The 27,366-nt window shown below is 37.6% G+C and overlaps 3 protein-coding genes across 7 annotated transcripts in view; all 3 read left to right on the top strand.

Annotated features, from left to right (window-relative positions):
* The window catches only part of LOC107548950 (probable palmitoyltransferase ZDHHC1), a 17,526-nt gene extending 12,362 nt beyond the window's left edge, over positions 1–5,164 (top strand). For 3 of the 4 annotated variants that reach the window (XM_016229828.1, XM_016229827.1, XM_016229826.1), the window contains exons 9-11: positions 1,798–1,912; positions 2,087–2,189; positions 4,069–5,164. In XM_016229828.1, coding sequence (XP_016085314.1) covers positions 1,798–1,912; positions 2,087–2,189; positions 4,069–4,598 — 748 coding nt within the window. In that variant the 3' untranslated portion in view covers positions 4,599–5,164. The remainder of the gene's footprint in view (positions 1–1,797; positions 1,913–2,086; positions 2,190–4,068) is intronic. The other variant, XM_016229829.1, reaches the window with a different exon arrangement.
* An 8,945-nt stretch (positions 5,165–14,109) lies between these two features.
* Positions 14,110–19,336, top strand: LOC107548919 (tubulin polymerization-promoting protein family member 3-like). Its single transcript, XM_016229792.1, has 3 exons — positions 14,110–14,202; positions 17,534–17,726; positions 18,349–19,336. The coding sequence occupies exons 2-3, from the start codon at positions 17,544–17,546 to the stop codon at positions 18,538–18,540; spliced, it is 375 nt and encodes a 124-aa protein (XP_016085278.1). The 5' UTR covers positions 14,110–14,202; positions 17,534–17,543; the 3' UTR covers positions 18,541–19,336.
* Positions 19,337–25,621: 6,285 nt separating this feature from the next.
* LOC107548949 (dipeptidase 3-like) overlaps positions 25,622–27,366 on the top strand; it is an 11,296-nt gene continuing 9,551 nt past the window's right edge. For both annotated transcript variants that reach the window (XM_016229824.1, XM_016229823.1), the window contains exon 1: positions 25,622–25,781. Coding sequence is in view for 1 of the 2 variants with exons in the window: in XM_016229823.1 (XP_016085309.1) it covers positions 25,751–25,781 (31 nt within the window). In the remaining variant the exon portion in view is untranslated. The remainder of the gene's footprint in view (positions 25,782–27,366) is intronic.

Here is a 27,366-nt window from a genome sequence, read left to right as displayed (position 1 = left end):
CACTGATTTGTAGTCGTGTCCTCTTTTGGAAGACCAAACAAAGTAGTTTCGCTTTCACAACGAAACACATGGCGGCCTAGCGTGAGCTGAGGCTGGGCTAGAGTGAGCAGAAGCGGCGGGCTTGAGAACGGCGCGGCCGGCGGATTCGACGAAGGAGCGGCAACCACATGTGACGACCCCAGACTGGACTCCGCTTCGTCCACGGTGAATGTCGATCCGACGATCTACACTACTAAGTTGATACAGTGGGGAAAAAAAGTATTTAGTCAGCCACCAATTGTGCTCTTCACGTCATTGGCGGCGGCAACAATACTACAGCGAGAATAAAAGTTATGCCTTCTTTCTTTGCTTGAACATTTGGGCGGCATTATGCAAATCTTCCCACATAGTGACGTAGATATGTGGGGGCATGTTAGAACGAGCCGTTTTAGGTAGGCGTGGCTGACTCTTAACTTTTATAAAGAATATCTCTTTGGATTTGAGACTTTAGTCTTTGCAACTTTACAGATCTTCTTTATGCACCAAGAGCTTGTAACGCTCCAAAGAGAAAGGAAAAATTTTAATCGCATCATATGACCCCTTTAAAGGGGCCATGAACTGCATTTTTTCATTATTATTTTGTACAAAAAAAAATGTATAAAGAAAAGTAAAGCGTAGAGCCCTGGGAAAACAATCACCCATTCACACAAGACTTGGCTTTCTCTCCCTTTAAGCCTGCTGCCTACATTAATGTCTACAGTCCAGCCAAATCAACGTTACTCTGCATATTTTGTTCTAATAGTGGCTTAAGGGGATGACTGATTCCTTTACAGTGATCCAAAAAATACAGATAATCTAATTTATTCTATTGGGCAATTATGGTATCATGACAACCCTTTGAGAACTCAGCTGGAAGGGAAGAAAGGATACTAATGCTTTTTGTGGGGCAGTTAAAATGTGAGCTAGAGCATCAGTTTCAGATAAAAAAATTTTTTTACTTATTTGATTTTTATATCTGGAGGGACTGGTCCATTAGTTCCTTATACATCAGTATGCATTTTACAATAATCCATATTTTTCGAAGGGTTTTGTTTAATTGAGAAAGTCCGGTGAACCGAGTGTTTGTTTAATTTTTACCTTTTCGGGCTCCTAACTGGAGCAGTTCTGCAGAAGCAGTTACTGAGGCTGTCATACTATTTTACATGTCATAGGGGCAGAATTGTTTCCCATGGCATTTCAATTTCCAAGTTATTATTTTACATTAAAGGCCTCACTCGTAAATTGTCTATTCAGTAACAGACATTAATTGTCTTCATTAAAAAAATAATACAATTATGAATATGAAGTTCACACACGTTGTATGTGAGATTATAATAGTCTGTACAATAAAAATTATTGCTAGTAAGCTAAGATATAAGCCTGTTATTTCTATTCTGATTACTATTGTATTCTAAACTTCTTGTTAGCTGGAGTGGCTGGGACAGGTTTGATCAATCTGTGTAGCAGGAAGTGTGGATATATGATTGCATGTGAACATCAGCCAACAGTGGCAAAGTGGTACTGTGATGTCAGACTGACAGTCATGTTGGGTGATGAGCGATTCCATAGAATTTCCAAAGTTTTGGAACGACTTGTCATTGCATTTTGTTATGAGGCTCTTGGAACTTTTAGCAATCATAGCAAATGGTCTTCGAAGACAGTGGATGTATCTTTTTTTGAAGAAATGTTGTCTATGGTATAACATCTGAAGTAAATAAGTGAATGTAAAATTGTTGGTCATTTGTGCACAAGCTTTGAGTAATGGGCGTCTCTCCGTAGGCGTTATGGCAACGGCCGGGTCAGAGGCTCGTCTGAGCACATGCGTGAAGAAGAGCTCCTCCCTGCTGTCCTAACAGAGAACAAAGCATCTCCTTACCCTCACAAACACACACAGGTGTGACACATTATCACACACAACACAACCTGCAGACACAGAACAAGTTAAAATCAAACTAATTTATATTAATTTTAGGGTCTAATTATACAACCAGTGGTCTGTACGCTCTACTTAAGTTGCAACATCTGTCTGCCTCATTATGTGGTAAAACAGTTTAATTTATTTCCATAGAAAAAAAAGAGGAAAGTGCGCAAACTTGCAGCCGAGGTAAACAGTGACAGGTCCATTGACACCAGCACCACCAAAGGCATGCCAAAGACTTCTGCTGAGCCGGGTAAGACAAACGTACACGATCAACTTATGTCTATAATATCTCTTTGATTTACACTACTGATTTTTTTTTTATGTTCTTGAAAGAAGCCCGTTATGCTCGCCAAGGCTGAAACGTCAAAAGAACAACTTTTGTTTGAAATAGTAATGTTTTGTAACAGTGTTAAGTCTACTGTCACTTACTGACCCCAAACGTTTGAATAGTAGTGTACATCTATTCATTTAGCAGACACTTTTATCTAAAGCAATTTACAAAATGTGGAATACAACAGTAATTCATTCTAGGAGGCTGAAGATCAGAGGAGTACAGGCCAGAATAGAGATGAGAGTAAGAAAGGAAAAAAGTGCCCGGACGTACAGTGGGGCAAATAAGTATTTGATACACTGCCGATTTTTCAAGTTTTCCCACTTACAAAGAATGGAGAGATCTGTAATTTTCATCGTAGGTACACCTCAACTGTGAGAGACCGAATCAAAAAAAAAATCCAGAAAGATCTCTCCATTCTTTGTAAGTGGGAAAACTTGAAAAATCAGCAGTGTATCAAATACTTATTTGACCCACTGTATATAAATATGACACAGATAGTATACATTTGTTCATTATGCAATTATTAGTGCATGTGTTTTATGTATTAGTGCAAGTGCCTAAAATGTTATGTTTATGTTTACAAACACAGATAAAAAGTACAGTGCTGCAACATATTAGCAGCATATCACATACTGAACATGTGAACTAAGATAGAATGTAGACTAATCCTAACAGTGCGTCACTGGTTTAGGAGATTAGTAAGTTATGGAAGACGTTGCTATGTTATAATATTAAACAGTGTGGTAGATCTGAATCCCTGAACAACACCCTGTTTGCTTTAGACGGAAGAATAGCACTAAGAAGAATAAAAAACCTGCTAATAGAGCAGTTGTCTTTACCTGATTTATAACTTTTATTTTAGCTTGTGTTGCATTGTTGTAATTACAGTGTTTGGTTAGTTCTGTGCTCCTAAACTACCTGTGTGCCTTGTTCAAATATTTGATCTAGGAACTATTGAAGCTTATTTCTGCAACATAAAACATCCATTAGTAAATCATAATTCTGACATCAAAAATAATAATGACAAAATTGAAAATATGAGATGTCATTGAGATTAAAAGTCATATGAGTCATAGTTACGAATATTTGTCATAATTTTAAATGTATCTCATAATTATGACAGTAGAAATTATGAGAAAGTTATAAGTCATAATTATGAGAAGTTTCAACTTTTTATATGACAGTTTGCCATTTAGAATTTGTATAATAATTCTGACCATTGAGATTAAAAGTCATATGAGTCATAGTTACGAATATTTGTCATAATTTTAAATGTATCTCATAATTATGACAGTAGAAATTATGAGAGTTATAAGTCATAATTATGAGAAGTTTCAACTTTTTATATGACAGTTTGCCATCATTTAGAATTTGTATAATAATTCTGACATAAAGTAGAAATTAGGAGATAAAAAGGGACAGTAGGAATTATGAGAAAATCATAATTATGAGATACATTTCTGCTTTTTATAATGAAAGTTTGTCATAATTTTGACTTTTTATAATATATCATTATGATTTTTTTCATAATAATAATTTACCAAAGCTTGTTTTTTTTCTTAGGTTGCAGAAATGAGATTCCATAAGCTGTTTTTATTCACACAAGTTTAGCTGTTTGAGTTTAGCATGCAGTTTCCCAGTATAATCTTGTAAAAATGTAAAATTGAATCGATTCTGAAATAATTGTAGCAAATGCTTAAAAAAAAATCCTTGTGGTGTTTTTCAGTGGTCTTGATATTGGTGAATCAGAGTGTGAGTTACCTTTGTGATTTGTGTCTGCGCTTTACACAAATAGAGTCCTCTGTAGCTGCCTCCACTGTGTCCTCCTCTATTGGTCAACGCTTACCCTTCCCAACATTCCCCCTGCGGGCCTCCCTCCCCCCTCTTGCACCCGTACAAGCTGCTGGTCCCCCTGCTGAGTATCATTCTGACTCTGCAGAATCTCTGGAGGAGATCCCTGTAGCAATGGCTCGGCTTGGCAGCGCAGCCCTGGCTGGCACTACTAATGCTGCTATGTCTGCCAGCAGCTATTCCTCTTCTCTCCAGTGTGCTTTGCCTTCCTCAGCAGCTGGACAAGCTTTACCCTCCCCTCAGCCCAGGACCAAGAGGAAAGCAGCCGTTCGTAAAGCTGCAGAGCAGAGGTTTGAGATGGTATCCCATAATCCGTCTATGTTCATGAGTCGAGAAAGCGGAGAGCCTGCCATGCCCCTAGAGGGCATTATCACAGAGGAAAGTCCCCGTGTGGCCAAACGCAAACAGACAGGCACAAAGAGAAATATGGAGGACACTAAACCCAGCACCAGTGTAAGAACCCTGCTTGTGTAGTGACGGCTACAGAGACGCATCACCACTAGTCAGGACTCATGGGGCTCGTGGTCGGCCTTGTTTCTCCGTTAAAAAGCTTGAGCTGCTTTAGTAAGATGAGATAAAAGCTGATGTAGCACTCAGAACCTGATGCAACCTATGCAAAACACCACTGAATGTCAGCAATGATAATTTGTTGTCTGACCTTTTGCTGGACAAAACATCTAATGCTGGTTGTCGTTGGTCAAAGTTGCATTTAGATATGTTTGACAGTGGGTCATCAGATTCACTTATATATATATTTATTCATGAAATTGTTGATTGTGGATCGAAGCCTTGGACTTGAGCCCTCAACTCATTATGAATTTTTTGAGGAATCCATGACACGATATAAATTATAAACTAACTTATTTAACCTTTCATTAATTCCAGTACCTTTCACTATGACTTTGCTGAAGCATTGCACAAATATGTTTTTTTTAAATACTTAATGCAGTGCTGCCCTTCTTAACTATTTATTTATATACATTAAATGCCAAAGTTTTTGTTTTCTATGATGAATCACACGTCCACTGATTTTCATTTTCAGGTTGTTGTTTTTTTTTTTTTTTGTCCATATCTGTACATTTTTGTATTTAGTTACCTATTTAAAATGATTGTTGTAATTAATTGTTGCATTTCCTTTTTGTTGTTTTTATAAGCTTTTATATGTCTGGTTGTTTGAATCGGGTCCAGTTTTCTTTGGGTGAATTTGAGTTACAGTATGTACTATCGAGTGCACTTTTAGAGGTATTCTACTCAAGTGCTTTAGTCACTTTCTCAATAAACATCTTATATTAAGCAGTGCCACATGATGTGGGCCCTTATGAAAGAAGTCCACTCCCTTCATCTCAAATGCTGCTCCGACAACCCAGTTACACAGTTGTATGAACCGAAACATTCTTGGTACATGATGTTTTGGGTAGAGGGAGTGGCTGAATGATGGCCTGATGGGGAAGCAATATGAAAACAAATGTTATCAATGTTTTAATATCATCTGTTATTTTCAGGCTTTTTTTATGTGTTATATCAACTAAAGAATGAGTGATATATTTTTGTACATTTCTCTCAAAACCATCTTTAATAAATATTACACTGCAAAAGACTCCTGCAATGTTAGGATTATTAAAGGGGTGGGTAAAAATTCTAATTTGAAATCTAGCCACTCATTTTTTAATAAAGACAGTAAACAGGAAATGACTCTCAGGCTATGTTTGTTTGGAAAGGAATACTATTTTACTGCATATAATTTAAATGAAATTTCATTAATTTCAGTGCTGTGTAAAAATATACTTTATAAGTATGATCATGATATGTTATAAATAACAGTTTGTTCAGTCATCAAATGGAAATGGAACAAAATCATGTGTGTGTCCCACAATAAATTCCACACAGTGTGCAGTATTTTGTACATTTAGATCATCTGGATTTTCCAGGCATGTGGAAAATGTGCAAATGATGTGCAGTATATATACTGCAGATACATTATGAATAATACAATATTATGCCATTCTGAACACAGCCAGAGTTATCATTGCCATTCCTGTACCTTTTATCTTTTTAACCTCAATTTCTCCTCAATAAAAAGAGCACGTGTAGCATTGCATGATTGTTGCGCTGTTTTTGTGTCCTGAATCGATAGTAGACATTTTTCCAAGTACATTTCCTTTAAAGGTTCTTCAGACCGTACTAATGTACACTTCAATTCATTCAGAATCCAAAGCAAAAAATAGTCACGGGTGTCTATAGCACCACTTGGGTAGTACAAAAATACATGACAACTTGCAGACTCGATTGAGAAATTACCCAAATATCCAATATTCACATCTAGTGCAAATACACATGCTCTAAGAAGAATGTAAGTAAATTGTTGACTCTGTAATTGTGTAGAACTGTAGTGACAAAGAGCTTTCAGTAGCATAGACCTGCACACAATCATGTCACCCAAACACCTGCTGCAGGTCCTAGTATATTTTAATACTACATATTTATGGGCTTAGCAGTTGAGAACACTACTACTGTGTTGACAGAAAGCCTGTTGTCAAGGCCATAATGTGGGCAAAAACAATATTAGGTAATGGTCACATGCACGTGGAGTTGAGGAAAAGTATTTTTAGACTCCCAACGATTAAGATGAAAACTTGCTCAATATGGCTGAATAGAGAGAGACATGACAGAATTTGTCAGATGTTTCTTGAGTCACAATATCCACTAAATAAGAGCGTAGTTAACCACTGAAGTTTATTTACCAACAACTGGAGTATGATATCATTGGCAGTTACACTTGTGATTTCCTTGCCTTAAGAATGGGGCTATTGTTTTGGTTTTGAAAATAGCACTGACAAGCTGGATCCTGTTCCCTGACCAGCTGCATAAAATCTTTCAGACTCTCCTTCCTCTCCTGCTTTCAAAGCTCAGTATCACGTTCTGCTCCTACATCCATTTAATCTCAAACTACTATAAAACTGTGCTGCCTATTCTGCTTTTAAAATCATTCATAGGTATATTAACATTTTCATAGGTATATTCTATTTTTATAAGCCTTTAAAATGTGTTTAGAAATTTCTTTCAAAAAAGGCTAGTTGCGATTTCTGTTTGGTTTTGGATATGGTCCTTCTAAAACCCAGGTGGCTGTTTTTGCAGTGCTGTGTACCCAGAGTAACCATGGCATCAGGACACTATAACATGGTAACACTGACAATCAGAGTTGCTCTGCTGAAGAGAGGCATGCAGCAGAACGTGTGACGTGCTTTTGGCTGGAGCCAGGAGCACACTGCACACAATTATTCACCACAGATGAAGAGCTCAGTTTTCAGAATTCACCTTGGCTGATGTATAGTGTGTTCAAACTATTGTTGGTTGAACAGATTTATAGACCGTTCTGATCATCAAAGTCAAACAAAGGCCTTATTATGACATGCATTATGACTTCTCATGAATTATACTGTGCGCACTGAAGGGAATTTTACTTTGTCAGTATGGGATAGTGAGATCAAGGGATTTGATATTCAAAGCTCCACCCTTTATGTATCCCCCAATTGTAAGTCGCTTTGGATAAAAGCGTCTGCTAAATGACTAAATGTAAATGTAAATGTAAAATGTTAGTTTTTTTCTCTCCATCCTACAACAAGCAGGCCTATCAAACTTTACCCTCACACATACTGTGCACTAGCATAGTAATACATATAAAATGCCAAATGTAAAGTATATTATCGTACAGCTCTATACATAAAGTTAGATATTTAAGTTTATCCTACTTTATTCGCATACATACATACAGTATACTCACATAAAGTGATATATAGCAAAATCTCGGCTGTGTGATTGTTTATATCATGGCAAAATGTAAATTATATTACCACCCAGCAATATTTTTAAGTTTTTCGAGTGTTTCAAGATGGATATACATTTACCCACACACATACAGTACTCACATAAAGTGATATAGCAAATCTCAACTTCTTGATTGTTTATATCGTTGCAGAATGTACACTATATTATTGCCCAGCTCTAATCTGCTAAATGCGACTATAAGGCATGAAGATAGGCTATTATAAACTTTAACATCATAATTCTCTCTAAAGATGCTTTGAAACAATGTGTTTTGTGAAAAGTGCTATACAAACAAAATATTGACAGCCAGCTATGCTGCTATGTTATTATCATGATTTTAGTCCTGATTGATTGATTTTAGCACAACAATTAATGGATGTTGTCCTGTAGACAAAAGCCCAAAATCAGGCAAATTGGTGTTCGCTTGTGAGTGACCATCTCTATGTTTAAATGATCGAGGACATGATCTGAGAGAACTGATGCGATGCTGATGCGGCAATGCCTGAGAGATATTTAATAAGCGAATATCTAGACCTGCCTACAATCCAAGTCTTGTAGTGTGAAATGTGTTTGACTGAAGCTGACATTGGCAAAGACAAACAGCTGTTTAGTGTGAAAAGACAATAAATCGGACAACTTTGGAAGTCATGTAGTGGGCAGCATTAGTACCGTTCATAATGTACCTTTGCTCTGAACAGGTTTACTTCAATTCAGTACAGCAGATAAATAAGCTGTGGCCTCCACATGCAGCTGAGGTAGGATTGACAGGGAAAGATTGGTTAAACAGAACTGTGTGTCCTTTCACTTATCAATGTCTCTCAGTCTGTTTCACTGATCTCATCATCTATAGTCCTTACCAGAAAAAAAGTAAAGAAAATAAGCTATGCTAGCAGCAATTGTCTCTATGACAACAGTTTAAACAAAAGCTGAAATATGAAGTGAGTGTTTGATGCCTTTAGTTTGACCCTCCAGTGGCTCTCACACATCTTTCCCACCGCTTGTGTTCATTAAATCACAGAATTGTTGTGGACACCAGTGGTCACTGCTGGACATATAGATGCAGTACTATATTTTCCAATGGTCACACATGCAGACAGGCTTCGAAAAAACTTTACACACTTCATATTCTGTCACATGCAAAAACAAGCTACCTCAATGAACGGTGCTTGGTGGAGAGTTGATTCTTTCCATTATACATCAAACATGCAAAGACATCAACCAACAGCTCCAGACCTTTTGTTCTGAGGTGCACATCTGTTTCCTGTTGGCCATGGGTTTCTCTACTTTCACAGTGCTAAATGAGCTGAAAATGAAGAAACATTAGTTTGCATAGAAAAGCAGCTAAGTAAATAAAGCAAATGAGAAAAGGAAGAGTATGTTGTATGATATTTTTGGATTGCAAAATCCAAATTGATGATGCATACTGCATTAAAACCACCTCTGACTGGTCAGCTTTCATGTTTTTAATTTGTGAGTATAAAACTGATTTGTTGCATGCTTAAATAATATAGGTGATGAAGAGGTGCTGAGAGTGAGAGGGTAAAACAGGATATGAACTGAAACTCTGGTAAATGCATGTTATGTCCCGCTGAATATGCTGTAGTGCAAGAATTCAGTTTGTTTGACATGTCGTGCACTGTAAATATCACACTATGGCAGATACCGGACCGTTCACTTTCTGCACGCCATTTTGCAGTGTGAAGTTTGATATCACAACAAAGTGTTTCCGTGACAACTCACATACACCCACTAAACATGTCAATCATCAAAAGGTCATAGAGATACAGTGTGTGTCTTAGCCACTGAATGTGTAACAGACATCACTCAACACTTTATTGAAACATAAAAGTTTAACAGGGCTATGAGTGCATGTCACACATCTGTAGGGTCGCAACCATTATTTTTACAGAAATAAATAATCCAATCCAGTATGTTTCCATATTAAATGATAATGTCTATAACAGTGTGCAATCCTGATATCTATACAGTATATATATATATATATATATATTTTTTTTTTTTTTTTTTTTACATTTCAGCATGAGAACGTTTTTCAGGGTAGTGTAGGATGGATGGGTGTTGTTTATTGGCTATGCATTTAAAACTCATGTTGTGGATGAGCTCTTGTTCTCAAAGCTAAAATACAAAAATGCATGCCATTCTCAGTCTCTTAAATGTGACATGAATGCAGTGGCTTTTTTTTTAATACACTGGTTCTCAGCCTTATGACCCGATGGCCACCCATTTTCCAACACCATATTCAAAGGCCCCTCATATTGGACAAATTACTCTGGTATTTCTGCTGTATTTATGATCAAGCTGCTTGCTTTCAAACAAATTTAATTCTTAACAGTCATTGCGAGTGTTGCTATATTAAAATAATTAACCACAAATAATTTTGAGATAACAGAAGATTCAAGTTTCTGATTCGGTATGATCTTCAATAAAAACAGTTGTTATTAGGGGAAAATTTGTGTGTTGTTGCATTTGAATCAAGTTAAGTTTCTTTTTAATATAATTAGGTAATTTTAAGCCATCTTGTGACCCATTTGGAAGTTTGCTGAGGGCCCACTGGGGGGCCTAATGAGAACAACTGTTCTAAATAACTACATATCTACTGATTATAATAAAATAAAATGAAGACACTTTATATTTCAACGTTTTAATGCTGACAAAGGTATTCATAGTTTTAATGGCTTTGATCCTAGTTGAACACAATGTCTTGTTCCCTTCCTCTTAAACACACACCACACACCCAATGTTTTGTCGTGGTATGTAGTTTTCCTTTCCCATAGCAAGTCTCAATGCTGTTTCTGGTGGAGGCATCTGTAATGTAATCTGGTCAAGTGAGTGATGAAAGATCATTTCATTAGATCACTATTTGGAATGGCAACACTCCAAAGTTTCAGAGAGCTTCTTAAAGTACACGCATACATAAACACTCAGAAAATTTGCTCAGCCACAATATATTTGCTGAACCTAGGAAACAGTACACGTGACCTAACTGTACCACCAAGAAGAGGATAAATGCTGTGCTGTTGAGCTGTGAAAGAGCACAACCTTATAAAGTTCAGCATTCTAGCTTTATATGCTGATTGTCATGATACTCCAACACTCAAAAAACGCCCAAAATAAACAAATATTTAGATTATGCATTTATTTTTTTATACATTTGATCATATTTTATATTTAACAATATTATAATTGGTTTATTTTTTAAATAATTTTAATACGTATTTTTTAATAAATCTAGCATATTTATTGAAATTATTGTATTATATTGTAAAGTCATGCAGTGATGAGATGCCAAGTGGCACAGCTGTGGAAAGATGAATGAAGAGGCGTTTAAACAAACTTCTCTGTTAAAAATCATTTTTCAGCACCATGATTCAGCAAGTGAATAAAAGTGTTCTTTGTATGTGTAAGGAGTTAAAGTTTGGCGAACAGTTTGTTCGAAGGGCAATTTGATCGGTCTAATGTGCCGTAATACAACTGGCAATGCAAATGCTCCATCACAATTCTGTATATATGAGCCTGAATTATTCAGTTCATTTAAACTGTTGTTATATGTTATTGGTGTAAAATTTAACTTGCTCCAAATATTTGTTATGCATTTTGTTTCATCGATGGTTGAAATATATTGTACTGGTACAAACTGTTTAAAAGGCTCATATATATATTTTGATCCTGCATGTTGTATCACTCATAAAAAGTAATTCCATATGGCAAAAATGGTTTAAAACATAAATAAATACATCCAAACAAAATTAAAAATACATCTCCTATGTAAATCTCGGCTCTGCTCTAACACATTTGGCTCCAGGCTGTTGTTAAATAGTAATTCTGACAACAAGAGGAAAGAGACAGTGAGGGCAACCATGGAACATATTAACTCAGTGGATGAAGGAGAGGTGCCAAACGAGAAAAAGACAGAAAGAGCAGAGAAAGACTCAGCAAAAAATACCTCTCTGGCCATCTTCAGAATGTCCCTCTGTGAGATTCATCTGCACCTGAGAGAAACTACACGGAAAGGATCATGAAGAGGGAGTTATTGCAATTTAACTCCAACAGGCCAATCATATCACTCTGAAGGGTTTATTTTAAAATAATGGCCACCCGACTGTATATTATTTCTACTTATAACACGGTTACCTAAATAAATACTTGGACATAAATTAGTGGTTTGAGGTTTAATTATTTTATTAGCTTAAATAGAGACAGAACATGACAGTTTCCCAGAACGGTAATCATTCAAAAATAGTTGAATGCTTAATGCTTCTACTGACCAAAAAAATCAAGCATGCTAGAGCGTTTAGAGCAGCATGCAATGAAAATCCATTTCTTTTCTAAATGCATGTTATTATTGGTGCATATATTTAATTTTTTTATTTTGCTGGTAAAATGACTGGTGATTTATGTCAGGTTTCACCAATCATTTAGTTTGCTTAAACCCAGCCTTTACAATTGACTGAAAGCTTGCAACAATTGAGCTGCCTTTATTTATATATCAGTTTTACAAATGACATTGTTCCTGAATGTCCTTAAATGGGTCATATGATGTTGCTAAAAAGAACATTATTTTGTGTAATGAAATGTGTTTATGCGGTTTAAGGTTCAAAAAACACATTATTTTTCCACATACTGTACATTATTGTTTCTCCTCTATGCATCCAGTGGGGACATAATTACGGATTATAATGACTTATACTGTCTTTTTACATGTTGCATCGCGCCGCATAAACATAAAACCATGTCTGCATTTGTGATCGGAGAAATGACAAACAACAAGAGCTACTCTACACTGCTCAAAACTCGCGTTTGAATCGTCAGTTGCAAATTCTTTATATATAAAAAACTTACTTACAGTCTCTGAGTGAGAACAGCTGGCATTGTAGTACAGGATCAGGAAACAGTCCTCCATAAAATGTGCTGCACACATCTGAATAGTTGGGTTGAAGTGTTCTGGAACAGTGTTGTAAATACAACTTAACCACTGATTTCTAGTCGTGTCCTCTTTTGGAAGGCCAAACAAAGTAGTTTCACTTTCACAACGAAACACAGCATCACACACGGCGGCCTTGAGTGAGCGGAGGCCGGCGGATTCGACGAAGGAGCGTCTGGAGGGCTTGCGGCAACCACATGTGACGAGCCCGGGCTGGGCTCCGCTTCGTCTACGGTGAAAGCCGATCCGGCGATCCACAGCGCAAAGTTGATGTATTTCCTCAGCGACCAGCACGGATCAGCTCTAGACATGATGAAGTGGATATCGTCCTCTTTTGGAAGGCCAAACTAAGTAGTTTGGCTTTCACAACGAAACACACAGTGCCTTCACGACATGGTGGCGGCATCAATACTACAGCGAGAGTAAAAGTTATGCCTTCTTTCTTTGCGTGAACAATTGGGCGGCGTTATGCAAATCTTCCCACACAGTGACGTAGACATGTGGGGGCATGGTTAAACGAGGCGTTTTAGGAGGGCATGGAAGAGTCTTAACTTTTATAAAGAATATCTCTTTGCGTTTGAGACTTTAGTCTTTGCAACTTTAGGGATCTTGTCTATTCACGAACAGCCTGTAACACTCCAAAGAGAAAGGAAAACTTGAAATCGCATCATATGACCCCTTTAAAATAGAAGTTTTGCCAGATTTGGCTTGAGCACTTCTGGGGACCAATCTTGTTCCAAAGTGTAGCTAAGTATGGACACACACACAAGCAGTATTGGATGAGCATTCTCACACACGCATACTAACACATGCATGTAGTGCTGGATGAATTGCATTCCTCGCTCTCTTCTTACACATTCACACCATTGAATGAGTAGCATTTACATACAAACACTGCACGGCAAAACAAAAGTTAAACACAAACCATACATAAAACACAAGTGCCACACCCTGGACAGTGTTAAAGTCTTTTTCTGGCTTCTCTATGTTGCTGTGCTCAAGCCTTCAATTCACCCCGACTGATAAATGACCCTGGTCACTACAACTCGAGTAGGCTCTCTTTCTTTCTCTCTCTCTTTCACACACACACTCTCTCTTTTATTGCCATCCCTCGATGTTAAACAGGATGTCTCCATGGATACAGGAATAAACAGATGATAACAAGCCCTCAGCCTTTAAAGCCCATTTCAGAAGGGAGTAACAGGAGAGACAGAGAAAGAGAGAGAGAGAGAGCAGGACAGGATAGAAGTTGTGCAGACCCGGGAGTGTGTGTGCGTGTGGATTGCCAGCAGCTGGAAGTCAGTAGCACAGGTAAGAGCCATTTCACTGATACTAATGTGACAGAATGTCTTCATATACAAATGCACTCTTGTAAACATGCATACATGTACTTGTCTGATTCGTTATATGCATGCACACATAACATCATATAGACACATAATACGCCATGCATCAGCAGCTGTGGTTTACATTATAAAATATGCCATATATGAGTATGGCTGCACAGTACAATGTGAATTCAGTGCATAAACTGACATAACAAACACAAAATGGTGTTATTTCAAGACAAGATGACATATGCTACTGATTTTGCCCCTAAACTAATTTAAAATTTGCATTCATTGCTATGAGACACTGTGCTGTTTATTATTTTCCTTACTTATTACTTATTTTCCCATAAATAAACAGCACAAAAGTCAAACTGGGTACAAAATATCATGTTTTAATTGCAAAAAATAAATTTAAAATGTATGAAATTAAAATTTTATGAATTTAAAACTAAAAAAAAATAATGTTTTTCAATGGACAGTAGTAACATCTGCAGTGTGTGACTAAGGCACATAAGGATACTATTCATATCATAAATGTTGAACAAAACACTACTGACATCATCAGGTTAATTACAGTGTTGCAGTCTGTCTGATCAAGTAAACAGTCATTAAGTTGTCTATAAAACATGTAACGTTTTATAGTTTGTGAAGTGATTATCACATATTAAATCTATTATAGTTGAGTATGAAATACAGAGTAAGTATAAAGAAACATGTTGTGTGGGGAATACAGGTATCCCGCAGGCAGGTTTAGCTAAAAAAATATCAAGGGCTGAAGCAGATGATTATGATCTGCTCATAAATTCTTCAGGACGTGCCTTTGTTATTTTGATGTGTCTACTGTTTGTTTGTGTGTTTTGTCTGGATGGGTGGATACATGTGTCTCTGTTTCCATCTTTAATACAATGGTTTCCATGGACACTTCCACAAAGTCTTGTCCTGAGTGAGGGGATCTCTTGGGAGGTGGGCAGTGTGTGTTTATGTGGACGACTGCCTTTGTATGTGTGTTAGAAGGGTGAGGTTCACACTCACAATGATGTCTTTATTCGGCCGCCTGTGTGGGAATAACCTCAGCAGCAGCTCGCACATGATCCCTCACACACTGTATTAGGGAAATACACAGCACACAAATGCAACATGTTAAGCATGACGACTTATAAAATGAGATTACTTCAGTGGTTCAGTGATTGAGGAACTGTTTGACAAACCAGTGAAGATTACAACGTGGTGCAACAATTTTTGTATTCATTCTCCACAACAAATAGGAAATAACTGGTCTGCGTAACTTTTTTCTTTTCTTTTTTATTCAGCAAAGACACATTAAATTAATCAAATCTGACAGAAAAGACATTTATAATATTACCAAAGAGTTCTATTTTCAAATAAATGCTGTTCATTTGAACTTCACATTCATCAAAGCATCCTGATAAAATGTATCAGCACAAAAATACTAAGCAGCACAACTGTTTTCAACATTGGTTATAATAAGAAATGTTTCTTGAGCAGCAAATCAGCATATTCAAGGGATTTCTGAAAGATCATGCGACACTGGAGACTGGAGTAATGACTGCCGAAAATTCAGCTTTGCCATCACAGGAATAAATTACATTTTCAAATATATGAATATAGAAAAGAGTTATTTTAAACTGTAAAAAATTTCACAATATTACTGTTTTTACTGTATTTTTTTATCAAATAAATGCAGCCTTGCCGAGCATAAGATACTGTTTGATGTGTGTGAACTGAGGAGACTTACAGATGGCTGAAGGAGTTGGAGTTGAAGCCAGGGCAAGCCCACCCACTGCTGCTGTACACTCATCACCTCTCCATGAGGCCATCGGCTGCCAAACTTCTGACATCCATCTGAAACATTCCACAATAACTCTGAGACACATCAGACCATCCACACACCTACTCTCGCCTCCATTAACAATGGCTGTACTGTGGAGATACACCAAGAAACTCTAGAAGTCTAGGCCTCACTTCTGAAATTCCATGTTATCCAAACACATTCACAGATCCATTGAAGTTGCAAGTACAGAGACAATGCATTCTTGTACTTTACACCACTAATGCCAATGTCTATATTTATTTTATGCCTGCATATTGTCCCTGCTGTCCCTTTTCTCAGTACAGTATTAATGTGAAAGAAGGTATCACTTAAAATTGGAACAGATTTTAAAACACTAGGCATCCTACACTTGCCGACTTTGGAGATATTTACAGAGGAAAAACGGGGTATCATACACTAGACGACTGAGAATCACATGCTACCAGACTTCCTGTTGCTCAGAACACAACAAAGTCATCGCGCCTCATTGCTAAAGAAAACAATGTGTGTTCTAAAATCGGCTCAAAATATCAAACAAAGTTTCTTTAAAGTCGGTGGATTCTGACTGGCTGTCTTTTCATTCTTCAGCTGGAAATATCTTTCTGGAATTGATTCCAACGATATTGTTCCTCTGTGTCTTTATTGTTATAGTTGTACTGTGAACATCCCTACTACAATTAGAATGATTTTTAAAACTTTATCTTTGCAGTTAATAAGAGACAGGACACTTCATCACTATGATACATGATTTTATATCTTAGCATTAGGAAGCTGGCTGAGTTCTATTAGCAGCACACTAAAAAATTAAAAAAATGTTAAAAAAAAACAAACCTGAAAGAGGCCGTCTGAAAATGTTTAGGAAATTCTAACATCAGTGTGTTTTTGTCTGTTGAGCAGCGCTCTGAAGTGAATAATTAGCTGTCTGCTGAGTGCTGATAATCACACCATTAGCTCAGTCCTTACGGCCCTTGAATTTACATCAGGCTCTGTTGCTCCACACACACCTAATGTGTTACTTTTGGCTGATTCTTTAATTGGTATTTTATTCATTCAGGCCATTCAAAAGGCAATGGAAAAGAGGGTGACCTGCTGATGAAGTTTGCCAAAGCTCTGCAGGCAACAAGAAGACCATTGGTGAAATATCTCAAAGCCAAAATCACAGGACAATTTAGATAATTCAGATAACTTGGATCAGTCAGAACTGCTAAATCAGAGCGTAAGATGTTTTGTTGTCTGGGCTCAACCTTATGCTAGACATTATTTGTGTATTGTGTACACATCTGAGATTCCTAACAGATGATAATGCAATGTAATCTTTTTTTTAGAGTGTACCACAGTATTCTGTCTTCTCTTTCATCTTTTTGTCAAATTAAGGCTTGATCATGCCACTACTGCAGATGTCTTATTTGGACAGTTAATACATATCTTTTTCTTGGGAATTTTGTTCCATTAGGTCATAGTCTTACTATTTGTTTGGCAGAATACCCAATATGGCAGAAAGCACAGAAATGGACCAGCTTCTGAGCGCCTTTAAGAAGTTTGCTGTTCATGGTGACACCAAAGCCACTGGAAAGGAGTTGAATGGTAAAAACTGGGCTAAACTGTGCAAAGACTGCAAAGTTATTGACAGCAAGAATGTCACCAGCACTGATGTAGATATTGTCTTCACAAAAGTCAAGTGAGTTTTTCATCATTTTTTGTTCAGAAGGCTATTTCAAACTTTATATGTCTTTTTTTTTTTTTACAGTGCATGCAAAATAAACTACATAAATGTAAAATAAAAAAGTAGATATTGTAAATATTAATATTTTCATAGAAAAAAAACACTGTACTGGCAATGTAACAGAGGTGTTGAAAAAAGGAGTTGAATGGTAAAAACTGGGCTAAACTGTGCAAAGACTGCAAAGTTATTGACAGCAAGAATGTCACCAGCACTGATGTAGATATTGTCTTCACAAAAGTCAAGTGAGTTTTTCATCATTTTGTGTTCAGAAGGCTATTTCAATCTTTATATGTCTTTTTTTTTTACAGTGCATGCAAAATAAACTACATAAATGTAAAATAAAAAAGTAGATATTGTAAATATTAATATTTTCATAGAAAAAAAACACTGTACTGGCAATGTAACAGAGGTGTTGAAATACACACATATATACTGTATATGTGTGTGTATATATATATATATATATATATATATAGTATACTGTTCTCCAGCTTTGACTGATATTGCTATAATTCAATAGTTTTATTAATTTCCTTATTCATTTGTATGTTTTATTTGTTTAACCATTTTAGAAAGTGGCAAAAACTGGCGCAGTGGATCGGTTAACCGACACATCTAAATATACGGGCTCACACAAGGAGCGCTTTGATGAGAGTGGGAAAGGCAAAGGAAAAGGTGGGCGGGAGGAGATTGTGGAAAACACGGGCTACGTAGGGGCCTACAAGAATGCTGGGACTTACGAGGAGAAGCCGAAGGCCAATTAAGGCCACACTGTCTCCATGTCAACAAGCTCTGAGCTTCATCTTTATCAGCACTTAGGTATGGACCAAAGCCGAACTTGAACTTTGACCTGTAAAATCACACCGCCACTATGCAATGTAACACAGGAAGTGTTGTAAATGTTTGTCTTTAAACACAGTATTACAGTTGGTTTTCATTAGAAAGTTGAAAGAAGGGTAAGAAGGAACTGGTGAGGACTAGTCTCACTCCTTTCGTGCAGACCAGCGTCTGCTGTACAGTATGTAGGATTTCAGGAGAAAATCTCAAAGAGCAAGCATGAAGACAGCTCTTCAAGTGGGGAAACAGATAAGTGGTGTATTTGTTTCAGTTTTTATGTTGTTGTTTAATAGCTACAAGAAAGGTGCATCTAAACATCACAATGCTTCAGACAGGGAGAAGCGAAACACAGGAAGCCCTTTAAAAGATTTATTTCCTCCAACATGTATTATTATTCCAAAAATTACATAATTGCTGTCATTAAATTCTAACAATATTCATTGCTGAACTTTGCCAAAAATGTCATTCTTCAAATGATAATGGTAATCCAGCTTTATGTGTGTTTAGCTACACTTCTGTTATTATTTCCAAAAATGCATTGTCATATCTTTGTTTTAGTTAGCTTACCGTGTTACTGAAACTGGAAACTGCCTTTGTATAAACCATTATAAATGACTTTTGGCGTGTTCTTTGGTCTATTAAAGTAACGTTGCATTAACAACAACTGATGTTGTTAAAAAATCATAATGGAAGTCTCTTGTCTTTACTGGTTTTGTAAGGTTGAAACCTTTTTTATATATTTTTTGCCTTATTAAGCACTCGGCGCATAAAATGAAGCTCTTTGTACCTGCCTGTGCTTCCTCTCATAAACCTAACAAAAATGTGCCACTGTAAATACGGTAAATCTCCACAAATAGTAGTTACTACAATTATTATTGCAGTAAAATTGTATTTAAAAAATAATAACACCAAACACTTAATAACAAAGTCACAAATACGTTTTCTGAACGCTATTTACTGTCATATTCAGCATTTCGCACAGCGTGTGTACGAAGTCTCCCCTGAGGGACAGACAGGACGTCGACGCTGGTCCTTCTGTTTCCATGGCAACCGCACCATAGACAAACACAACAGCCCGGCCCGGCACCTGGCTCCGGCAGCCTTCCCCTGCCCTCTGTGTGTTTGTAACCAAACACACTCGTTCATGGCAACGTTTGTTTGGTTCATCTCCTTGGAAGCGTTTAATCAAAAACATCTCGCTCCATTCCAGCTCGAGCCTTTGTAGCTCCTGTGACACGTTGATGAATGGTATCGCACACATCGCCCTCAGTCAACTTCAGTGCTCGCAGCACGCTGTAATCAGCCGGCTGATGAATTGGCTGTTGACATGAGCTGCGGAGCCCGACAGGCTCGACTGGCGCTGTTGATATAATGTGTCGTACACATGCAGGCGGAGTGCCTAGGGGGAAGTACGAGACACGATTATGTCATGTTTAAATGTACATTCATTTACACTAAATAAGACTCATTTTAATGGCTGGTTACATGTTTTATTTCTAATTTATGGTCTGTCTGCAATTTGAATACAGTTAATACGTTAGTACGTCGGCTATGTCTGATTTGGTTCTTACTCTGAAACGCTTGAGAACCATTAGACTGGATTTCCCCCGGATATCAACAAATGAACCTAGTGGAACGATAAAAGACATAATTCAATGAGTGCACTGTGTAAAGAATGCTAACTTTTTGAAGTTAACTTGAATTTTGAACCAACCCACCTGTTAATAGTTCGCATGCTTATAGGCCATATTTGTCAGATTATATGTATTTGTTTATGTATTCGGATAGGCTACTCCTAATTAACGTGCTTGGCTAATTCTAGTGAAGGCATGGATGAAGCCAAATATGAGTCAGCGTCAATGTCTGACTGATGCTGGTGTTAGGCTATATGATCTCAGGATAACATGTGACAATTAGTAATTAGCAACTTGCTGAAATGATAATCATATAATCTGACACTGATGCTCTTATGCCTTGTCTCATATTATTTTGAGGTTATAGGCCTATAACACTTAGCAAGTAGTCTAACGATATGTTGAAATGATAATCACGTCATTGTTACTGTAGTGAAATATATAAAAATAAAGACAAATAAACATGATCCAAACAAATAATTTTCAATGAATCCATAGGAATCCTCTGTGGATGAGAAGTCCCTGGATGAGACTAATTGTTGACTCAATGGTACCACCTTGTGGCGCTTTTTAGAACATCTAAAACATGCTTTTTTGTGTGTGTGTGTGAATGATGTAAACATTTCATTTCACGTGGTTTATACAATTTGTTTTCGAAGAGACCAGCTTTACTACCATTCAAATCTTTCAAAAACATTCCTACAAAAAAAAAAAAGTTTTACTGATCACAAACGTTTGAATGGTAGAGTATAATTCTCAGATACTGCATATGCATGAAAAAAGCAGAAAGCACAAATTAAAGTGCACAAATATGTGTGCATGTAGCCCAAGTATGAATAAGAGTACCAATATGCTCCAAATACAATAATAAAGGATTTTACCAGACAACAGATTATTATATCATTGATAATCAAAATCTATGCACTCACCATTCAATTAAGGTCATACGTAGTTTGCACCTTTAATGTGTCCTCGGTGCTGTTGCTAACAATGTGATTTGTGACTCATTAATTGCACACTTTACCTTACCGGTGTTTGGCTCCAAGAAGTATCTCTATGACTACAAGCAATATTGCTGTTTACACAGAGGTACAAGGTAAACACCTTGTGGTGTTAACAAGAAAATCTGAAATGTGAAGGAAACATAAAATAAGTCAATCAAAATTAGTTCAGTTTGTTTTTCTTCTTAGTTCTTTAGCATCTTATGTGAAAGCATGATCTCATCATATCAGGTAGCATAAATGTTTTCCACAGTGAGTTGTCTAACATGTGCTGTATGTTTATAGTGTTTGTGCTCATGAATTCATTTTGAGCAGAAATAGCTTCGTGGACTCCACAGACCAAGTAGACTACTATGCTGTAAGAAAACACTGTCCTGCTAACCTAGTCAAAGGTACAGTACACTATTGACACTATTAAAGCTTTTAATCATACAAACATTTTTCAAATGTATTCTTCATGCAGATCCAATATTTGGTGTATCTCAGAGTTTAGATCTCTATCACTGTCAGACTCTGTTCCGTGTCTTGTGGTTGTTTTGCTCCTCATGTGCCTTCCTTTCCCATGTTTAATTTGTCCCAGGTGTTTCCCTTGATGTTTCATTGCTTCCAGGTGTGTCTCGTCATCCCCTCCTCCTGTGTGTATGAATGGGGTTCCCTGTGTGTGCTCCAGCATCCGGTATTGTTCATGTCATGTATAGCGTGAGTGTTCCATGTGTTGATTAAACCCAGTTGGATTAATGTACTCCTCGTCTCTCTCCTTTCCTTGTTCCTCAGTCCGCTCAGCAGTGCACCCGTGACAGAATACCGGACCTAAAAAGTAAGCGGCACCCCCTCTCGTTTTTTGAAAGTTTTTTTTTTTTTTTTCCCCCGTGAGTTCCTCCACGTCCCCAAATGGAGGAAAGAGTAATGTTTATTGCGTTGGCTCAGGCGAGCCCAGACCCCATCGTCTTTGCAACGGCGTTCGTGCCGCTTGCCCTCACCAGCTCCCTCGAGGGGGAAACTACGGTGGCCGAGAGAGCTCAACGCGCTGCAACTTAAGAAAACACATGCAAATTGAAAAAACACCAGCAAATTAAGAAAACATCTTCATCAGTTTGACAACACACGCGCTGCAAATCCTCACAACACATGCAAATGAAGAAACGCTGCAAATCCTCACAACACATGCAAATGAAGAAACGCGCTGCAAATCCTCACAACACATGCAAATGGTGGCAAGCCCCAAGGACGTTAGTGTGGCAAGCCCCACGGACAATAACGTGGCAAGCCCAAAACTCGCTCCAGTGTCGGCTCCAGCCCCAGAGCTCGCTCCAGTCCCAGCTCCTCGAAGGCGCTTTGTTGTGCCTGCTCCTCCAGAGCGCCCTCCAGTGCCAGCACCACGTAAGCGCTACCCTGCTCCCCAGTTAAGCCCGGGGGGGGGCTCCTGCTCCCCAGTTAAGCCCGGGGGGGCTCCTGCTCCTGCTCCCCAAGGGGCCCCTCCATTAAAGCCTTTCTCACCATAGTTGGGTAAACAGTGGTGAATGAGAGACTACAGCAAAATATTCCCATATGAAAAAAAAAAACTTAATATCATCTCCACGCCTTTCCAAATGAGGAAAAAAAAAAGCAGTGAGAACAGAGAAATGAATCAAATTTACCATCACTTTCAACCATTGATTTAGAAACACCTTCATAGCGGGGGTTTTTGTAATTTAGTGCCAAGGTAATATATATATAAAAAAAAAAATTCTAGGTTTACGATGTTAATAAATGTCACAGTCTGTAAAAAGGTTCAATATAATGATAGTGAACCTGAATTTCCTGAAATGTCAGTTTCAGTTTCTCAAACTCTATTTCTCCCTGTAGTCTATTACTATGCTGTGTGCTGGTTTGTTTTTGTACACGAGTAAGGTAACAGCTGTTGTATGTGCACTCGGTTTTGGCAATTTGCAGTAATGACGTGAGAAAAGACAGGCCTCCTAAATCATAATGTCTCTTGGCAGGTTTTCTATGGCTACAATGGAAGAGCGGGCATTTCATGATGACAGATGTGCTATCTGCTGGGAAAGGATGTACACAGCATACAAACTGCCCTGGAGGCACCTTTTCCATAAGAATGAAAATGACCACATTACAGATAGAGAAGGATTTATTAGTTACAAGAAATTACATATCCACCCTAGATGATGGCTAAGTCCTCTACGGTATGTGAATATAATCTGTTATGCAGCACTGAGTTGAATGGGTGACTATAAAGTATTACGCACTGCTGTGGAAATATATTAGACAATTTCCTAGGAAATCTCTTTAAATGGTCTCCAAGATGCTGGTACCAGGCTGTCTGTGTTTTCAGGTCATGCTTGCGTTCCTGGCTAGAACAGGAATATGTCATGTCCCACATAGGATGTCTGTAAATTTCAGTGGCAGTCATACCAGAAATGAGCAGGAGGGGGCCTCACTGTCACTCAGTTCGGGCCCAGCTGCTGTGGCAAATACAAACGGAGCTCCACAGTCACCTCTTACATTTTCACTTTTCATAGTTATTCTTCATATTGCCCTAATGGTTCTGTGGTCACATCTGAAGACTCAAAAGTGAATCCTTCAAAATGTCAGTATATGCACATCTGCTTTTTATTATGCTTTTTAACAGTTTGATTATTGCTCTAAAGTAGAATGTTAGACATTCCCTCTGAAGCTATTCTTTAATCATACTTTAGGATCATTTTGTTTGGGGTACCTATTTGGATTCACTTTCACTTAGAGTAAAACCATCTTTTTTGCGTTTGGCATGAATTGTTTTCTGTTGAAATAGTTACCACTCACATTAACTCCATTGTTAAAAAGGCCCAGCAGAGGTTGTACTTCCTTCACCAGCTGAGGAAGTTCAACCTGCCACAGGAGCTGCTGAAACAGTTCTTCTCGGCCGTCACTGAATCCGTTCTCTGCACTTCTATAACTGTCTGGTTCAGCTCAGCTACCAAATCTGACCTCAGAAGACTACAGAGGGTCCGGAGTGCTGAGCAAATCACTGGCACAACCCTCCCTTCTCTCCAAGAACTGTACTCTTCCAGAGTGAGCAAAAGGGCTAGCAAAATCACTCTGGACCCCTCACATCCAGCACACTCCCTCTTTGAACTGTTGCCAGCTGGTCGACGCTACAGAGCTCTGAGCACCAGAACGGCCAGACACAGGAACAGTTTCTTCCCTCAGGCAATCCATCTCATGAACACTTGACAATAACTGTGGAACACACACTATTTATTCACTCATACACTTATTTATCTAACACACATACTTAGTCTACACCTCAAATTTGCACATAATATACCTGTACATACAAAAAAACTGTCTATTGTAATATACCTGCACATACAATTGTCAATTTATATATTTTTATTCATTATTTTTTATTCGTTTATTATCTGTGTTTTTGTTCTGTCGCTGTCATTGTTACACTGCGGAAGTTTCTGTCATGAAAACAAATTCCTCGTATGTGAAAAGATACCTGGCAATAAAGCTAATTCTGATTCATATTATGCCATACAATAATTACCAAAAAAATGTTTTGTTCATTCCCTTTGGCCACAGGTGTACTGCACAGATAATTAGAAAATTCAAATTTTTATCTGATTGCCATTATCCATTTACTGGTTTTCAGGTACACCAGGAAGAAGAGATGTTTCATCAGGTAGACCTACCAGAGTAGTCAATTCTAAAGGTTCAAACCGAATTAAGAAGAATGTACCACTGACTGCATTTCTCAGTGCCTCTAGCAGAGCCCTAGCAGAATAAATTATTTTATTCATAAAAACAGCTGCCTCTTATAGTTGCAACATGCAATTAGCCAAGTGTGAGCAAAAGTGCTTCCTTTGTGTGTGTTTTTTTCTTTCTCTCTCTCTGAAAATCTATTTGTGTCTATATCAAGCTAGGATGGCTTTAGTGTGATGGATTTGTAAGTTGACATTTGCCACACATTTAAGCTCAAGTTCTGCTGTTTTTTTTTTATTTTTTTTTATTTTTTTAAAGATAATCAGCATGATACATTGTGGTTTTGCATGATCTATTTAATATTTTTATAAAATTTTTAGATGTTTTTACTTTAATAAAGCTTTAAGCTTTAATAAGTCAAACCTTTTTGATGTATTGTAGAACTCTTGACTCATAATATACATTGTGTGTTTTCTGAGAACATGACAACTTTTTAATCTTTTTTTTTCATCATATGTATATGTAGGCCTAACTAATTAATTTATCTAACATGTTAAAGCGTGTGACAAAATCAGACAGAACATTTATTTTCCCAAAAGCTAGTGTTTTTCACATGTGCTCCCAATTACAGTTCATTTATGTCAGTGTTTATGTGCCTACGAAGAACACGCGGAAGGGGGCGACACTTCTCCCAAGGGCACACCACCAAGCGTTTTAAACTGAAACATACTGTATAGAAAAACACATGGGCAAGTCTTTAAATACCGCAGAGAAAAACGGATTACTCCACACAGCATAAACATCTCTTCACGTCCATGAGTATTTTAAAGCAAACCTCCCGACGCGGTGAGTAATAATGGCATTTGTAATATACTACTGTGTATTTTAAAGATGGACATTGCAGGCGGGCTTGATACTAATTGGCATTACGGAGTAGGGGGAGATCCGGATTTCTAACACTTTGCTGTTCACTCTTTTTTTCCTCCTGGTGTATATTTTCAAAGACAGTTAGGTTTACTGTTAGGATACGCACACGTGACTATTACATAAATGTTGAACATCTTTAGTCCAGGAAAAAATATATAGTTAATTGAATACACGGTGTCTCATAGCGAGGCGTGTTCACACTACACATAAGATAGATGCATTTGTTTGACATATACACTAGAATGTTTTTAAGCTGTATGTTCCATTAATGTTAGAAAAACATGAAAAAGATACCATCGATGTTTTTGGCAACAGACAGAAGTGTTATCAGTGAAGTGTAGGCTATGTGGCCTGTGGGTTTGCTGACAATATCCTGTTGCCAGAAAGTGGGTAAAGTTTTCATAAAATAATCCCATGCAACTCGTCCCATATTCCAAGTGTTCTGAAGGCATATGGTAGGGTTTGGCGAGAAACAAACCGAAAATGTAATCTAGCTATTATTAAAAGGTTAGTTCACCCAAAAATGAAAATTCTGTCATTAATTACTCACCCTCGTGTTGTTCGAAACCCATAAGACCTTCGTTCATCTTCGGAACACAATTTTAAATATTTTTGAGGAAATATGAGGGCTCTCTGACCCTCCCATAGACAGCGAGGTAACTACCACATTCAAGGTCCAGAAAAGTACCAAGATGATCGACAAAGTAGTCCGTGTGACATCAGTGGTTCAACTGTAAGCTACGAGCATACTTTCTTGCGCAAAGAAAACAAAAATAACGACTTTATTCCACATTTTCATCTCTACTTCATCACTTGTGGATGTGTGTTCACGACAGTATCATGACGCGAGTGTGTGGCGGTGCCGGCGCTGACCCAGATCTGGCATAATGATGTCATCACGACGTATCTGGGTCAGCGCTGGCGCCGCCACAGAATTTTCATTTTTGGGTGAACTAACCCTTTAAGCAAAAATCTTCGGTCGTTGCGATCTACATTCATGCGAAGGAGCAGTTCGCGCCAGCGCGCCAAGGAAAGCACACAAGCAAATCATTTTGAGAAATCAAGAAGAATAAACTCATGACAAGAAACACGAGGTGTATAAACCTCAAAAGCATGTGTTTTCTTTCTTTTCTGAGGTGAATATCTGCGAGTCAGACGGTTGTCAAATGAACGAATAATGTAGGCCAACTAACTCAGGCCTATTCTTTTCGTGTTAATAATTACAATGATTTAATTTACAACCAATTCAATCTTTTAAAACTCAGCATTTAATCATTTTGTTATTTATAATTAAATCTTTGGCATTTACAGGCAGGCCCGATTCCAGAATCAAAACACTGTTCTGAAATTAGTGATGGTGCTCTATAGGAATGTAACGATTAACCGCGAGCCGGTTGAAAATCGATTAAAATATGTGACGATTCAAATCGGTTGAGATGCTAAACAAATCACGATTCAATTAGGGGTAGGTGTTTATATGAATATATGTCTGAGGGGAACTTAC

Source organism: Sinocyclocheilus grahami, unplaced genomic scaffold (assembly GCF_001515645.1).
Source record: "Sinocyclocheilus grahami isolate Dianchi unplaced genomic scaffold, SAMN03320097.WGS_v1.1 scaffold358.1, whole genome shotgun sequence".
Lineage (NCBI taxonomy): Eukaryota > Metazoa > Chordata > Actinopteri > Cypriniformes > Cyprinidae > Sinocyclocheilus > Sinocyclocheilus grahami.
This window is presented reverse-complemented; position numbering and strand designations above follow the sequence as displayed.

Excerpts from the sequence above, each read along its gene's own strand:
- LOC107548919 (XM_016229792.1), top strand. The coding sequence starts at position 17,544 with ATGGCAGAAAGCACAGAAATGGACCAGCTTCTGAGCGCCTTTAAGAAG. Across the intron at positions 17,727-18,348 it reads TAGATATTGTCTTCACAAAA|AAAGTGGCAAAAACTGGCGC; the intron begins GTCAAGTGAGTT and ends TAACCATTTTAG.